We start from the raw sequence: 14,927 nt of genomic DNA, 5'->3' as shown, positions 1-14,927 counted from the left end.
GCTCGTATGCTAGTAACCGCCAGACGATAAAACCATATCCTTACACTCACATTAGTCCGATTCTTATTCCGTCATACGGCGCCATGTTGGCTCTCCTTGCAACTGTACTATTTGTACCGTGTATGCACGCGTTACTACACCATCTCGCAGTCGGCACTACGAATGGACAGGCCTTGTACTCGCTGGAGACGAACGATGAATCCAGGAAAGTGTATACGATTCAGGCGAGAGACGCAGGTGGAGCATCACCGTCTTTGGCGCTCGACGTACGTGGATTAATCCTCAGTAGGGTTCATTTCCGTTGACCTATTCGGTAGCGCTCGAAGCAACACCTCTTCAGCAGTCGTCCGCAGGATGGAACGCTGACCCGCCACTCGATTGCGCCTTCATACGAACTCATCAGCGAAGGCACCATGGAGATACCCTCATCATGTTGGTTATCATCTTGGCATCTGCATGAATCCTTTTGACCAATCTAGGCAACACTACGAACTTCCTGTCCCTGAAGCTAGGATCTTCAGTGCACAACACGGCTATATGGGGCACTGCTAGCACAGGAACTTGCAGTATCGTCTTTGGAGTGTCGCCAGATGGTTATGATACCATAAACTCCCAGGAGATCGCCGGGGACGTGCACTCTATCGCATGGGCTCCCGACGGGCGTAACTTGCATGCATTGGACTCGCATTCTTCCGGGAATCTCTTGACATCAATCACCAACTTCCGCATGTCCGGAGATTCGAATTTGCAGGACGTGGTCGGTGTCGATGTCCTCGGTAACGTCACAAGCGCTTCACAAATCGTCGCCCATCCTAGCGAATCCTTAATGTATATCGTCACCAAGGACTCAAACGAGCTAGTCGTTGTGTCATTGGTAGGTGACACTATTGTGAGCAATTCTACTTCGGTTTTGCGATATAGAATGCTTCCTATTTCTTTGGATACGACACAATTTCATTCGTCATCACTGACTATTTCTGCGTCTCGAAATACGTTGTGGACACTTTCGCAGTCATCGCGTCAAGCAGTTATCACAGCCTTCACTCTCAATACCACAACAGGCGAGGTGGTAGATGTCGCTGCACGAGCGAGTTGGCAGGGGTTTGGCGAAGGTCAGCTTACGGCCGCGCCTTTCGACGGTGACGATGTGGTCGCTGTCGCAAACTCTCCAGCGGGATATATCACTATACTCGGTCTCGATCAGTCTACGCTACGAAGCGCACATACAGACGAGGGTCTTGATGTTCATGACTATCTACATCCTATAGCCTTTGATGAAAGCAGGCCTGACGAGAAAAAAATGGCTGCACTGAAAATCAAGAGCTATGGCCGGGTTTTGGTCGACGATTACGTTAACTTAGGGGACTGCATCTGGATCGACTGAAGACATCTGCATTTCTTGCGCGTAAGTGCAGGCAATGTATTGTTCTCAGTGGGTCTTTGATAGCCCCCGCTCGACAAAGCCACTACCGTTCATCAGTTCCACACTCGCATCTCTAGTTAAACGCATCGTTTGTTTGATAGGCGGGTCAGGTCAAAAAACTTTGATGCAGCAATACGATGTGTTTCCTCTAGTCGAAAGGGTTCTACATATCTATACAATCCATATTCAGAAGTTTCAAGACTATCTTATATGCCGTATATGTATGTTGTAGCACTATAGAATACAACTAATGATGGCAGTCTGAAGCGCCGCCGCAAGGCCGAGACCGCAGCTACTCGCCGAGTACGCTGCTCGGCGATCTTGACCATACCATGAGGTTGTGAAAAGCGTAGTGTTATGCGAGCAGATCACTCATTGGCTCGTAGATAAATTTCAAGGCATCCAGCAGGTTGTATACTCGGCATGCGTATAAACAGGGCTATAGAGTGGTCGTGTGGCATGGATGTTCGAGACGTTAGTAGAATGGGTGGTTGGCGCAATCTTACCCACTTTACCAAAGGGAAAAGATCAGTCCAATTGAACAAGCACAGCCAGCGATACCTACTCTTCATTCAAGTAAGTGCCCGTCACTATGCATAGTAAAGCCAGGTTGATTCACACTAGGAGACAAAAAAAAAAGTGAAATCCTCCAAAATGCTCAAACACCAATTTCTCGTACCAACGAGCAAGAAAAGAGCAAAAAAGATATGTTGTGACCTAACCAGGGGTCGCTTTTGGCGATGTCAGCGTCGGTATTTGAATGGGCGACTCTTGAGAGTCGTGTGAGTGAATACTTACAACCTGGAATCTCTTGATATCGAATTGAATCGTAGTCAAGCGCCTTGCCATTGGGCCATTAGGCCAATCTATTGATTGATGGAGATTTAGAGAATTATGTCTTAACAGTCCACGGTTATTGTCATTCTCGCTGTCGGTCAACACGCACAAGTTTACGCATCGCTGGGATGCGTGGTGGCAGTGTAGCGTGAAAGAGTTTGCGCTTGTGGTGGGGTTTCGGAAGGCTTCGGCGGGGTGGGGCAGGGCAAACCTGCGAAAAGACGCGTTTGATTAGAACGGGAACACGAAGCTGACGCGACACAGAAAACAAGGTATACATTATCGTTGTCATCTACATTCATTGTGTCGTATCTAGTCTATACATCTAAACTCTTGAGGCTGCTCATGAGTGGACGATCAAGCCCTTGCTGCGGGCTGTGTGAGTGTGTTTCCGCCGTCGGGGTACAAGACCTGCTCGTTGAAGAAAACACCGCCTGGACCAGCCAGCAGGAGTACAGTCGCAGCCATGTCGGTGTCGGCGCCGGGACGACCCGCGGGGTTGCTCATGCCGGATTCGATTTTGCTCTTGTTGTCCTCGTCGGAAGTGCCGGTGGTCATCTGCAGAGTGTTAGAACGAATTTCACTGGTAAGCTTTCGGATCCTGGAGTTACTCACCTCACTCGGGAAAACACCAGGCGCGATAGTGTTGACGCGAACCTTAGTACCAACAAACGTCGTAGCCAACATACGGCTCAAATGCGTAGCAGCCGCCTTACTCGACGCGTAAGAGAACTGGCCGTTGCTGCTACCCTTCATGTATCCTGAGATACTGCTAACGTTGATGACTTGCGAGCTGTATCCCGGAGTGACCTTGCCGCCCTTGGCCAATAGAGGCAGGAAAGTCATGGACATCCAGAATATGCTTCCGACGTTGGTCTTCATGGTGTCGGCCCAGTTCTCGGGCTGCGACTTGAGGAAATGGTCGGAAATGGCTTGTGCGTCCTCCATATCTGGCTGACCGTTGGCGGAGAACTTGGTGTTGTCGTCGCGGGCGATGCCGGCGTTGTTGACGAGGATTTGGATGCCTTTGGGCTCTTTTTGGCACATCTCGTCGTAGAGGCGCTTTACATCGTTCTTCTCGCTGGGTAGCGTTAGCTTCAGCTCGTGTGGGTGCTTTGAGAGAGATTTTTGCCTACCTGACATCTGCTTGGATAGGAATGATCTGTCCTGGACCACCGCCGCTGTACAGCTCCTCCGTCTTCTTCAGTACTTCATCACGTCTTGATGTAATGTAGACCTTCGCGCCGTTTGCAACTAGTGCTTGTGTGATCATCAAACCTATACCAGTTCCTCCACCAGTAACGAGAGCAGTAACATGAGAAACATCAAAGAGCTTGGAGCCCTTGAGCTCATCGGTGTTTGCCTTGCCATTACCCATGTTTCTGACAATTTGGTATGTAGTTCTTGGAAGGAATTGATTTGTCCGTAATGTTGATGTGATGGAGTTGGTAGCTGAGGGAAGGTTTCTTGAGAAAAGTCGAAGCATGTTGAGATATGTTTGTAGTGATTGCGACCTTTATGTCGTTTAAAGGTGGAGGAACGATGTCACAGTTGAATGCGAACATGATGACGTTGAGACGACGCATGAGTGCTTGTAGAGGGGGTCCAATGCATTAGGCACTGGCGCGACGCGTCGATGCATGCTATGAGCGCATACAATCATCGAATTCTGCTTTCCCCATAGTAGAAGCGCACGCCACCAACATGTAGTATGCCTTAGCATCAGTTCAGGGTGGGTGAGACGGCAATTACGGCTAGAAGCGAGTTGAAGGCCGATGCTACTAGACATGCATCAGTTAGATGCTATCTCTAGATCTCCATGGACATATTGAAGATGTATCTAGATCACTGTCACTTCCTCTGCATAACTACAGTGCTTCATAGCTGTCCTCGTTGCTGGTAGCAACGACCGCCTCGGATCGTCGCTGTTGATGGCGTGCCGTCGCGGTCACATATTTTCTGTGAGCATAGGTAAGCTCAGCTTGGTAATCTCATAAAGAAGACATGTCAATAGAAAACTGGCATCGTGAGTACCCTGGAGAGCTGAAGTCGCGACATATGGTGGTGTTGAGCTGCATTTCGCCACATGTCTGCACCAGGTATGACGTAACCGAACCTCCGAATCATCTCCGAACCATCTCCGGGCAGCTGCTCATCCCTTTGCGAACGTTGGCTTAGAAACCACGCAACTGTTACAAAGCACGACACCAACGACTGACACTGCGCACGCGTATTGTCGAATAGCTATTCCCAGCACGCAATTCGCACACTTTGTCAGCACGCACACAGTCATTGGACAATTGAGATTAGTAACACAGGCTTGGCCTCGGGAATAGAGCTATGGCATCATCGCCACAGAGATGCCGAATGAGGGGAAGCCCCGACGGATGAAGGGCGACTTGACGTCGCAATGGTATGAAGCATTTCTAATCGCATATGCGTATATAACAGCATCGAAGCTGTCCTTGATCTCAACTCATACCCAAACAACTTACCATACAGCCACTGATCCAGCAACTACCATTACCACTCTCGATCCAAATCTAGCGAACCTTCGATCATACAATTCTCATTTCGACTGCGAACACTTCTAGTATATCAGTCACCAAAATGACGACCACCGCCTCCCTTCCTACGCCCGCACACCAACTCTCCAACCCTACGCCTACCTCCAGCGACACAACCTCTTCCGACGTCAACTACCAAGGCCTACCCATCCCCCGCGGCCCCGTCATAGCATCTCTATCCTTCTACAAGGCCCCCGAAGACGGCTCACCACCCCACAACTACGTCGAGCCGCTCCCAGGCGTACCGCAGCGAAACTGGGGAGATGACTGGACCAAAGTCCAACTCAACGACCTACGAGGTCAGGAGCAGAACTTCACACTAGACAACAACGCCTTCGACACATACCAAAACATCAAGAGTGGACTGGACAGAGACGGTTTCGCAGACGACGACGCGATAAAACGAGTCTATTACCCAGAAGTGGAAGATCTGCTCATGAAGAACGTGCAAGGCGCGCAAAGAGTCATCCTCTTCGACCACACGATCCGCCGACCGACCGGCAACCGCAATCCCGTCCAGCGCGTACACATCGATCAAACACCTTTTTCGGCCGCCGAACGAGTGAAACTCCATCTTCCCGACGAAGCCGAACAATTACTACAGGGACGATACCGCATCATAAATGTCTGGCGTCCACTCAATGGACCTGTCATGGGTAGTCCGCTTGCGGTCGCTGATAGCCAGACTGTGCGCGATGGCGATTTGATTCCTATTGAGCATCGCTACCCCGATCGCAACGGGCAGACGGCGGCTGTGGCGTACAACCCGGGGCAGAAGTGGTACTATTGGTCTGGCATGACGAATGAGGACCGTCTGTTGCTCAAGTGCTTTGATAGCGATGAGAATGTAGGTCAGTGGGGGCGTGTGCCACACACGGCTTTTGTAGATCCAAGAACACCAGAGGGTGCGGTTGGTAGGGAGAGCATTGAGGTTCGAGCGCTGGTCTTTGGTTGAGCTTATGCCTAGTCGTCTGTATTCATAAGCCTTCTTATTCCTAATTAGTATACTACCTGTTGTAAATTAGTTTTAACGTTATCCTTCGCAATAGTACATCTCACATGCCTATACTCTCTTCCACATTCTATGTCTCTGGAGTGACGGCTAGTTGTTACATAAAATTGTATCGTCGTTTAGTCCTCTTTCCCTTGATTATCTGACGAACACCGAGCTATTCCTTGTTACCACTACCAAGGAGAACTAGGCACTGACAGTGAAAGACACTTCGATTTGTACAAGTTGCGTGGTGCGCTAACCCCATAACAATGTCTGCTTGATATACACCAAGAAAATTTGCCATCTCTCGACCTATGAAAGCAGAAAAGATAAGGCATGTTCTAGGCTGCCTTCTCCCCACAAATCTGTCCCATCGTACAGTCATTCTCCATACGAGAGGTGGCTTGAGAGACTTCCAACATCTCGTACAGCTGTGTGGCGACCCTTCACTTTCCACTCGTTCCAAATCCCGTCATATTCTCAAACTGCTCATTCATTCTTTGGATGAATTCGTTGTACGCTGTCTTACCACCCCTTTTGTGCGCGTCCAATCGATTGGAGTAAGACGGCCCTACTGTCAAGAACTCATCCTCCTCGCCGGTTTTGGTGTGTCTGACAACAAACTTGAACGGGTCATGACCTTTTCGAAGCTCTTCGATGAGTTGTATGAAGATGTCCTTCTTGTCTAACTCTCTATCATCAATGAGTTGAACTAGCGTGTGTGTGTCAGTGGTACCGCCTGCAATTAGTCTCAGAAAAAATCTCATACTCAGCGGTGCGAGGTATGTGCCGAAATGTATCAGCTCCTTGAGATCAAGGAAGTTAAGTTTCGGGAGGACAAATTCTCGGTTCGATGCGAGACTGCCTTGAGTTCCCACAGGCTGAGTTTGCGAAGGCGTTGCCGATGTGCGTCGATGTTCGATAGGCGCCGTACTCATGTGTTGTTTGGAGACGGCTAATCGATCAAGTAATCTTCAATCAGCATGAGAGGCCGCGGTCTTTGGCGTTGGCGTTGGAGTTGGCGTTGTTGATGCTTGGGGCTTCTCTTTGTTTCGGGAAATAAAAGTTGAAAACATGGACGCCATCTCGCTGTGTGTATCCTAGGTGCAAACCTGGTGATGAATGTGTAGTTTGTGCATGTTTGTAAAGCTGCCAATTTATATGAGCAGTGACTCCGACTGCAGCACGTATTCGACTCATAAACGCACGGACTGATGAGTATGTATCTCTGACGATGGGCGTACTCCGCTCTCTTGTCATTCTATGACTTCTGCTGATGCTAAGTTCGCGCCGTGCTCCCATCGTTGATGTCCTGTCATAGCACAGCCCCAGACGTCATTAGTCCTGCCTCATGTGCACTCACGTCCGCTCACTAATCTGTAAAATGTCACTCAGTGCAGAACGTATGTTTCTTCAGGTGTATGAAATCACAATGCTTTGTAGGGGCCAATTCATAAGTGTATTGACATTATAACTCAGTGTGAATGAGCTGCAGTGACGTAATTGCGTTATGCATATGGGACTGGAGTAAATATCGTACGCGGGAGTACAGTGTCAACAGACGAGTGATTTTAACGAACGTGGTGCATTAAGCTAGTAGAGAGGGAAAGTCAGAGCTAAGGTGTGTTGAATCACCTTCGCTGAGCATTCTTATACCGACTGTTGAAGTCATGTATACCTCAGACGCATCATCCTTCAGTAGTCGTCACCCCGAGAGACGACCTCTTTGCAGCTAGGCCTCAGCAATACTGTCTGTAAAACATCGAGTCAGTCATTGCCCACATGTTCCACAACGTGCAACTTACATGCTCAAACTGCGCGATGAACGAACCGGGAACGTCCACCAACGGCGCATATGCCTGGACGATGCCACTGTTTACTAGCGTTCGCATACCGAGGTGGTATTTCTCCACACCCGGCAAACGTTCAAGCTGACGACGGGCGAAGACCAGAGTGCCAAAGTTCTCATCTATGGTCTTCAAGAGGGATCTCGCAGATGAATGATGGAGGCCAGCAGCGCTGACACCCTCATTGCGTCCATAACCGTACACACCAACGTCGTCATGGAGATATGCTTTGCCGGTGCTACCGAAGGTTTCGATCGCGAAGATGTCGCCTTCTTCCATACGTTGGGAGGTCTTCGTTTTGACGAACGGAACTTGCTTGTCGCCGTGAATGCGGTAACGTAGGATGTTATGGCCGGTGATGTTGCGCACCGCCTTCACGGGAATGGTCTTCCCTTTGAGCTCCACTTCGTAACTTTCCATAACCTCTTGGATCATCTCACTGATATGATCAATCCTCGCATCGATTCCCGCTTCCTTCAAGCCCGTGTTGGTAGCTGCCTTCACAGATGCCAGCAAGTTGTCATAAATCGGATTGGCAGCCACAGTAAAAGCGCTATCCACGATCCTGCCGTTGACATGTACACCGAAATCGACTTTGAGGACGTCGTCGTGTTGAAGAAAGACTTCCTTCGCTCCAGCATTCGGAGTCCAGTGTGCGCCGATGTTGTTTAGACACAACCCCGTTGGGAAGGCGAGACCAGCTTTGAGACCATCTCCATTCTCGAGACCCTGGTGGCCGACAAGTGCACGAACACTGTCGTCAATCTCTTCGGCAATGCGGGTGAGAGACACGCCGGGCTTTGCGATGGTCTGTATGTACTGGCGCACCTGGCGGTGGACCTCAGCAGCCTTACGATAGTCCTCCAGGAAGCCGTCATTCATGTTATCTAAAGCGGCCAGATGGCGAAGCTCTCCAGCCGTGGTACGCTGCAGGTTTTCATCCTTGACGGCATACTCGACAGTCTGACCTTGCGGGTATTTCTGGCGGAAGTATAGATCAGCTAGTGGCACCCTTGGAGGCGCTGTCTGCTGTGTTGGTGACACTTTCTTGGTCTTCTTCTTGTTGCGCTTTCTTTTCTTCTTTGCGCCTTCCGAAGTCAGATTGGGAGCAAAGTCACGTTACGTCGGCTCACCATCGTTGTTCTTCACGTCAGCTCCATGCTTCGCGATATCATCGTCGTCGTCCCCATCTTCATCCTGCCCTTCGAGAACGCCTGGAAGTAGTCCACTAGCGGCGGCTGGCTTGGGAGGGTTGATGACGGCAATCGCACCGTCTGCTGAGGACCCTATAAGCTGTCAGCATGTGTGTTCTCAGAGTCATTTCAATCGCGCTCACCATCTGGGCCTTGACGATGATCTTCCGGAGACTTTGATCCCATGATTGCTTCGGAACGATTGTCATCAAGCTTCCGAGATGCTGTTGGTGTTGGTGTTGGAGTTGGTGGTCAATGAAGCGGCGCGCGGAGCTACCCAGGTGACACGGCGGGGGCCTGTGCGGGGCGTAATAACGCTTTACCTTTTGCAACCCCCCATCCTGCCACCAATTACGACGTCGCACAGCACCAACATCAATCACTCTCCTTGCTCAGAACTATGAGGAGACCAGGACTCAGCTGTGTACTGCCGAATTCGTTCGTTTCCGACTTTGACACTGTACGAGTTGCATCAGATCCGGACGGGCTCCTCTCGTTGTACAGTGGTACTTCGCACACCAACAGAGTACAACTTCCGTAACAAGCACAAGATTGACGCAAGAGTATGAGGCGATTGCCGTGGGCATTGTTGATATAGACATGTCAAACGCTTCGCAAACGCGATGAACGGATGGAGACTATCCGCTCATCCTATGTGACCTGGAAAATACCGTCAACTGGCACTGTAGTGCATTCTCATGCTCTTTTCAAACCTTGGTAGATGCGCAGTAGCCCCATTTGATCATCCCTGCTGATGGCACAGACATTCAAGACTGAACACCCGATCATACTTGAAGATCACCTGGGCAATGATACCCCGGTGGTGGACCTTGAAGTTGCCGAACCCCCAACAACAACTTGTCCAATACTTCTGGAATTGTGTCACCCACTGCTGCTTCACTAAGTGGCTGCCCACCAGCTGAGGATACAACACGCGCTTGATATTCCTGGGTTCCCCTGAAGCGATGCACGTATTCCTGTTCGACGATCACCTTGAAGGCATTGAGTGAGTTCCCCGACGAATTTGGGTCCCAGAGATCTGCATTGCGACGCAGGCAATAGTCAGCAAATCTCAGATAATCAACTTAACGGGTGTACCTACTGATGATGTCTTCTTTGATACGCTCATGTTCAGGACCCAGAACATCGATGGAGTTCCATTTGTGAAAACTTGTCTCTTTTCTTCCACTCCCAGCGAAGATAGTGCAAATGCACTGCCACATTGGAAAACAGTTCGAGTTGGTATATGTGGTATGTGAAGGGAATTCCCAGCAAGGGCTTCTGAAGAACGAGCGCAAAGAAGTACATTTGCAGCCCTACTCCTTATACTCAGCGTGAGTCACAATCAAAAGACGGGATATGCGAACATCCGGGCCATTCCAGTGCTTTCATGAACGGTTGCAAAAGCACAGTCGAGAAGCTGGCCATGGAGTTGCTAGTGATTAGCAGGTCTCTACATCTTCGGTGGCATCACACAGCTATGGTACATGTTACAACAACCGGCATGATCAAATCCTGAAGGACAATCGTTATATACCCTTTGAGGAAGCGCAAGTTGCGCCGTGCATGCAACTACGGCCCAGCACCGCACGTCTATCCTAGCGAATCAATGTTACAAGGCTTCCAGCGGCAGAGCAGCTACAGAAGGCGGAAACATATCGAACATCCGTGGTAAGTTGGACAACTCGCTAGCGAATGGAGGCTTGCTTTCGAGATGGTGACGAAAGAGACCATGCAGTGAGGCGTAAAGACCTGTGAGCATGAAGGCCTTAATTTTCCGGAGTGACATGCTTCATATTCCTGAGGCATTTATGGCAACTCTAATAAAGATCTAAACCATAGGCAGCGTATACCTCTAGAACAGCTGGGTGTGAGAAGACCGTGATAGGAAGAAAGAGGCCCCAACGCGAAATTGCCGAGGATGACTGTTCAGGTGTCGCCAAGACGTCGCACTTGTCGTACGAGAACGCCACCAAAACGAGTTCTGACTTGTGCAACCACTATTCTCCACCGCACAACCATTACCAACGAGCCGTATTGTTGGCTTTCTCGACCTATATCCCATTCAGGATCTCTGCAGCATCTATACGGCAGAATCATTCATGTTTGGCTGGTTCATCATGCTCAGTAAGAGTCGGAGTCACCTTTTCAATAAAGGCCAGGGCAGTGCAAGCTCTTTATTCTTCAGGCGTCCTATTTACCCCTGCAGAAAATGAGTCTGCAACGAGCCGCATGGACCCAAAGATAGACGGCTCAATGTCGCTAAACGTCTAGATCTTCCGCGGAATTGGCTGACTCGCTTGGCAAGGGCAGCATGATTGGTTGAAAGAGACGGATCCTGGAAGAGGCGCAAGGCTGCATCGATCGCTTAAGGGGAAACGAGATGTGCCTGCACGCTTTGCACGACCGGTGAGCTAGCTGTGTAGTTGTCTGGGTCGTCGGTGCGGTGCTTGATGGTGCTTAAGATGAGGGCGTGGCCCTCACGGTTGGAAACAGCCCTACGACTTTACTAATATCTAATTTTCGCGTTTCGCGACCCACGATCGTTACTTTCGCAGGACATAGCGAAATGGCTGCCCGATTCGCCCTTGTAGCGATCGCTAATGCCGCCATTGCAAGCGCGCAGTTCTTGGATGATGACTACACTACCACTCGTTCTACTTCAGCGTACTGGACCTACACCTCTTGTTACGCGGAGTCTGTCACAGAAAGCCCGTACACATATTATGACGACACTGTCACTACCGACACTTACACTGAGACCCGTACCGTTAAAGATGGAGTCACTCCTACGATCGCGCCGTACTCGACCGAAGTCTACTACTACAGCTACGATAATCTTCAGCTCGTATACGCATACTACACGACTAGTGCGGTGGCAGATTCCGATCTTATGCCTGAGTATGATTACTACGCGACTACACCTTCGGCGACGACGACGGCTACAGTCAAGAACATTGAATTCAGCATGCCAGTCACAATGACGGCACCTGCCTCGTGCCCCACACCATGTAAGTACTACCTCTCTCTTCGTATCTTCTCGACACTGATCTGACTGCCTGTAGTTACCATAACAACATCCGCCTCTGTAGATGTCCCAACTCAGGTTACCGCGCAACTCTCGCCAGCTTCGATTGAAACATACTCTAGCAGCACTACCTACGACAACACTGTTTATCTTTGGGAGACATGGTATCTTTCAGAGAGCGCGGCGCCTTTCACGTCAACGTCAGACTACTACTACTCTGCTTACATGGCGGATTGCAGTACGCCTCCTGCATCGTACAACACCCATACCTCGTCTTCTGGCGGCGGCTCAAATAGTGGCAGCTTGGACAGCGATGACAGCGACAGCTCATACGATAACTGCTATTACTACTACTGTAGATCTCGCATGCTTACATGGATCATCATCATCGCATCCATAATCCCCGGACTCTTCCTGCTGGGTTTCCTCGAGTCTTGGTTCTGGTTCCGTCGCCTCATGCTCGGTAAGAGTGCCATGCGTTTTGGTACCGTTTGCTGGGTGCTCATCTCGCTTTGGGTGCTCTGCTTTACTCGCATGCAAGATCGCCGAAGCACCGAAGACCAGAAGATGTTGGCTGAGAGGTGGAAGAACATGGGTAGCGGGGCGGCTTTCAAGGCTTGGTGGAAGTGGGGATTCCGTCACAGGTACCCTGAAGAGTTGCTAGGTCAATTCAGTAAGACCACCGTCGGCTTTGTGCCGCCGGGTCAGCCGTTGTATCCGGCAATGGCACAAACACCCGGTGCTTCCCAGCCTATGGTCCCTGGTCAAGTTTACTACTACGGCCCTCCGCCTCCGGGCTGGGTCATGTCACCGAATGGAGGTTTCGTCCCACCCCAAGGCTACACGTACCCACCTCCTCAGCAAGCTGGCTACTACGGCGATATGACCAAAGCCGGACCGGTCGTATCTCAATCTCCCGTCTCGGCAGTAGGCTACCCACAACCGCAGCAGCAGATGGGCAATGTCTCTCCCATGGTACCCCAAGCCCCTCAGGCCGTGCATACTGCTCCCCAGAACGGCGCGCACACGCCTACGCCATATGGCGCACCACCCAATGTGGGTACAATGCCAGCACAAGCACCGCCCCGAAGCCCTTCCCCGGAGGGACCTTCGCCTCCACTTCCACCTCGACCTGTGGCCGAGGGAGCGCCGCAGATTCCACCTGTGAACGTGAGCGATGCAACAACGACAAACGATGTAGCAGAACAGGAGCCCACTGCATCGACTACTGCTCCTCCTCCACCGAAGAACGATCCCAACGACCGGAGCTTGTATGAGTAGGCTTATTAGTTGACTCCATGTAATAAACGTTGATGAGTCAAGACAGTAGACCATCATGGTCATGGAAAAAAAGGTAGTCGCAGTTTAGCATAGTTCTCCTTGAGCGTTTCGCGTACAGATACCCTAGCTCGGAGTTAATTCCCTTAGGTCATTTAAAAACTGACGATAATATACACTGCAGTACGGCTGTTGCCAACAGATCCCTACCTTCTTGCCGCTAAGATCCGCTCCCGCCTGCCCCCATAATGTTCTCTGACAGATGTTTCTGAGATTGCACGACGTGGAATGCTATTGCAAGCTTTGTGGCTTTATGGCAGCTGCGTGCGTACATCCGACAGCTGTCAACAGATGTGACTATATGGCAGGAAGCATCGCACGCTTTGATGGTCGGAAACTGTTGGCACATCACTGCAAATGAGTCTTTATACGTACCCACATTCAGAGTCATCACCCAACAAAGCATAGCGATACTGTTTGGACTGCTGTCCTGCCCGCCTCCATAGTTATCGGAACTTAAGTTCGGAACCACGGCACGAGCATCACATCAGATGTTACAGCAGTTCACTAGAAAACGGAAGTTGCGCGCGACACTACTTGTCACAACTGATCACTGCGCTGTTAAGATCTTCCCAACGTGCTTCAAGCACATAGCGAGATCTCTGTGCGCAACGGTCTGACCATCGTGAATCATTAGTGAACCGCAATACGGACTCATTTTTGTGTCACGGCCTTGGAGTCAGTGTCCACTGTGCGTCATAGGACGCATAAAAGCGCGCGTCGATTTCCTACCTTAGGTTCCTCAAATGCAAGCCGCAATGTCAAATCGAACCGAGAAGCCAAGAACCCGTCGATTCGAGGAAGTGTTATCAGAGCCTGAGCTTGAGCCCAGCCCGAAGCCAAATCTGGAGATCCAGTTCGAGGACTTAAACCTTCTGGAGGGTGGAGAACTTATTGCGCAGTGTCTTGAAAGACAAATCATAGGTCAGTATCACGCAAAAGAGAATTTACAGTGCTGAAAGCGATACACCAGTGTGGGAGAAAGTGGGTTGTCTGAGAAGCCTCCGTCCAAACGTTGAACGCAAGGGTTTTAACATCAAATGGGAGAAGGATAATGCGAAACTTTCAACGAGATACCGAGCCAGCTTCAAAAGAGATTCAACCGTTCCCGGCTCAATTCACTCAAATGAATGGTAAGAAAGCCCGCTCAAAGCGCTGAGCGATCTGCATGAGAAGGCCATGTCTGAACATAGCCCGAAGGAAACCGAAATAACCAAGAGCCAAACGAGCATCGGAAAGGCCGAGACCAAAAGGGTACAGGGGGGAGTCTTGGGAAATGAAAGGACTGCCCAAGACGCTACGCTTGGGGTACTTCCACAACTACCTATCATAGATGAGCAATCGCTAAATGCCAACGGTAGACAGGTTCAACCCACAATACGGTATAAGCGGAAAGACATCAACGAGAATTGCCCGGATATCAAACTCTCTAGAGAAGGAAACAGACTGGAACGTATGACTATAGGTAGGCTATCAATTCTACTCGAAATAGGCGGTATTGGTGCTTATACTAACGAGTTATAGCGCGAGAGAAGAATTCCAGCCCTTCAGAGTACGGCCATGGTCACAAATACATCTGGGCGCTCTGGGAGCGAACTTTCGAACCAAAGGGCAAAGCGAAGGTTGCAGTGAGTCTTGCGAGACAGGACAAGGACGACTTTCTACATGAAAGCAATGTAGTAGCGACAAGTCGTTCAAGT

General features: G+C 50.2%; 5 protein-coding genes across 5 annotated transcripts; 3 read left to right on the top strand and 2 right to left on the bottom strand.

The window, feature by feature from the left end:
* Positions 1-83: 83 nt before the first annotated feature.
* BKA58DRAFT_457537 (uncharacterized protein) lies at positions 84-1,778 on the top strand (the record flags this gene model as incomplete). Its single annotated transcript, XM_046174634.1, has 3 exons — positions 84-149; positions 318-432; positions 480-1,778. The coding sequence occupies 3 exons, from the start codon at positions 84-86 to the stop codon at positions 1,382-1,384; spliced, it is 1,086 nt and encodes a 361-aa protein (XP_046025042.1). The 3' UTR covers positions 1,385-1,778.
* Positions 1,779-2,339: 561 nt separating this feature from the next.
* Positions 2,340-4,005, bottom strand: BKA58DRAFT_172447 (short chain dehydrogenase/reductase). The gene is made up of 3 exons (XM_046165217.1): positions 3,397-4,005; positions 2,876-3,341; positions 2,340-2,818 (listed from the first exon to the last, which is right to left on the bottom strand). The coding sequence occupies exons 1-3, from the start codon at positions 3,744-3,746 to the stop codon at positions 2,618-2,620; spliced, it is 1,017 nt and encodes a 338-aa protein (XP_046025041.1). The 5' UTR covers positions 3,747-4,005; the 3' UTR covers positions 2,340-2,617.
* A 450-nt stretch (positions 4,006-4,455) lies between these two features.
* On the top strand, positions 4,456-5,928 carry BKA58DRAFT_384534 (uncharacterized protein). Its single transcript, XM_046170275.1, has one exon. It carries the CDS (start codon positions 4,871-4,873, stop codon positions 5,780-5,782), a length of 912 nt encoding a protein of 303 aa, XP_046025040.1. The 5' UTR covers positions 4,456-4,870; the 3' UTR covers positions 5,783-5,928.
* Positions 5,929-7,260: 1,332 nt separating this feature from the next.
* On the bottom strand, positions 7,261-9,135 carry BKA58DRAFT_384533 (methionine aminopeptidase 2-like protein). Its single transcript, XM_046170274.1, has 4 exons — positions 9,005-9,135; positions 8,802-8,954; positions 7,627-8,756; positions 7,261-7,573 (listed from the first exon to the last, which is right to left on the bottom strand). Exons 1-4 carry the CDS (start codon positions 9,045-9,047, stop codon positions 7,517-7,519), a joined length of 1,383 nt encoding a protein of 460 aa, XP_046025039.1. The 5' UTR covers positions 9,048-9,135; the 3' UTR covers positions 7,261-7,516.
* A 2,125-nt stretch (positions 9,136-11,260) lies between these two features.
* On the top strand, positions 11,261-13,170 carry BKA58DRAFT_360728 (uncharacterized protein; the record flags this gene model as incomplete). Its single annotated transcript, XM_046168761.1, has 3 exons — positions 11,261-11,872; positions 11,927-12,945; positions 12,994-13,170. The coding sequence occupies exons 1-3, from the start codon at positions 11,431-11,433 to the stop codon at positions 13,168-13,170; spliced, it is 1,638 nt and encodes a 545-aa protein (XP_046025038.1). The 5' UTR covers positions 11,261-11,430.
* Positions 13,171-14,927: the final 1,757 nt, after the last annotated feature.

This window comes from Alternaria rosae (assembly GCF_020736505.1).
Source record: "Alternaria rosae strain MPI-PUGE-AT-0040 chromosome Unknown BKA58scaffold_5, whole genome shotgun sequence".
Lineage (NCBI taxonomy): Eukaryota > Fungi > Ascomycota > Dothideomycetes > Pleosporales > Pleosporaceae > Alternaria > Alternaria rosae.
This window is presented reverse-complemented; position numbering and strand designations above follow the sequence as displayed.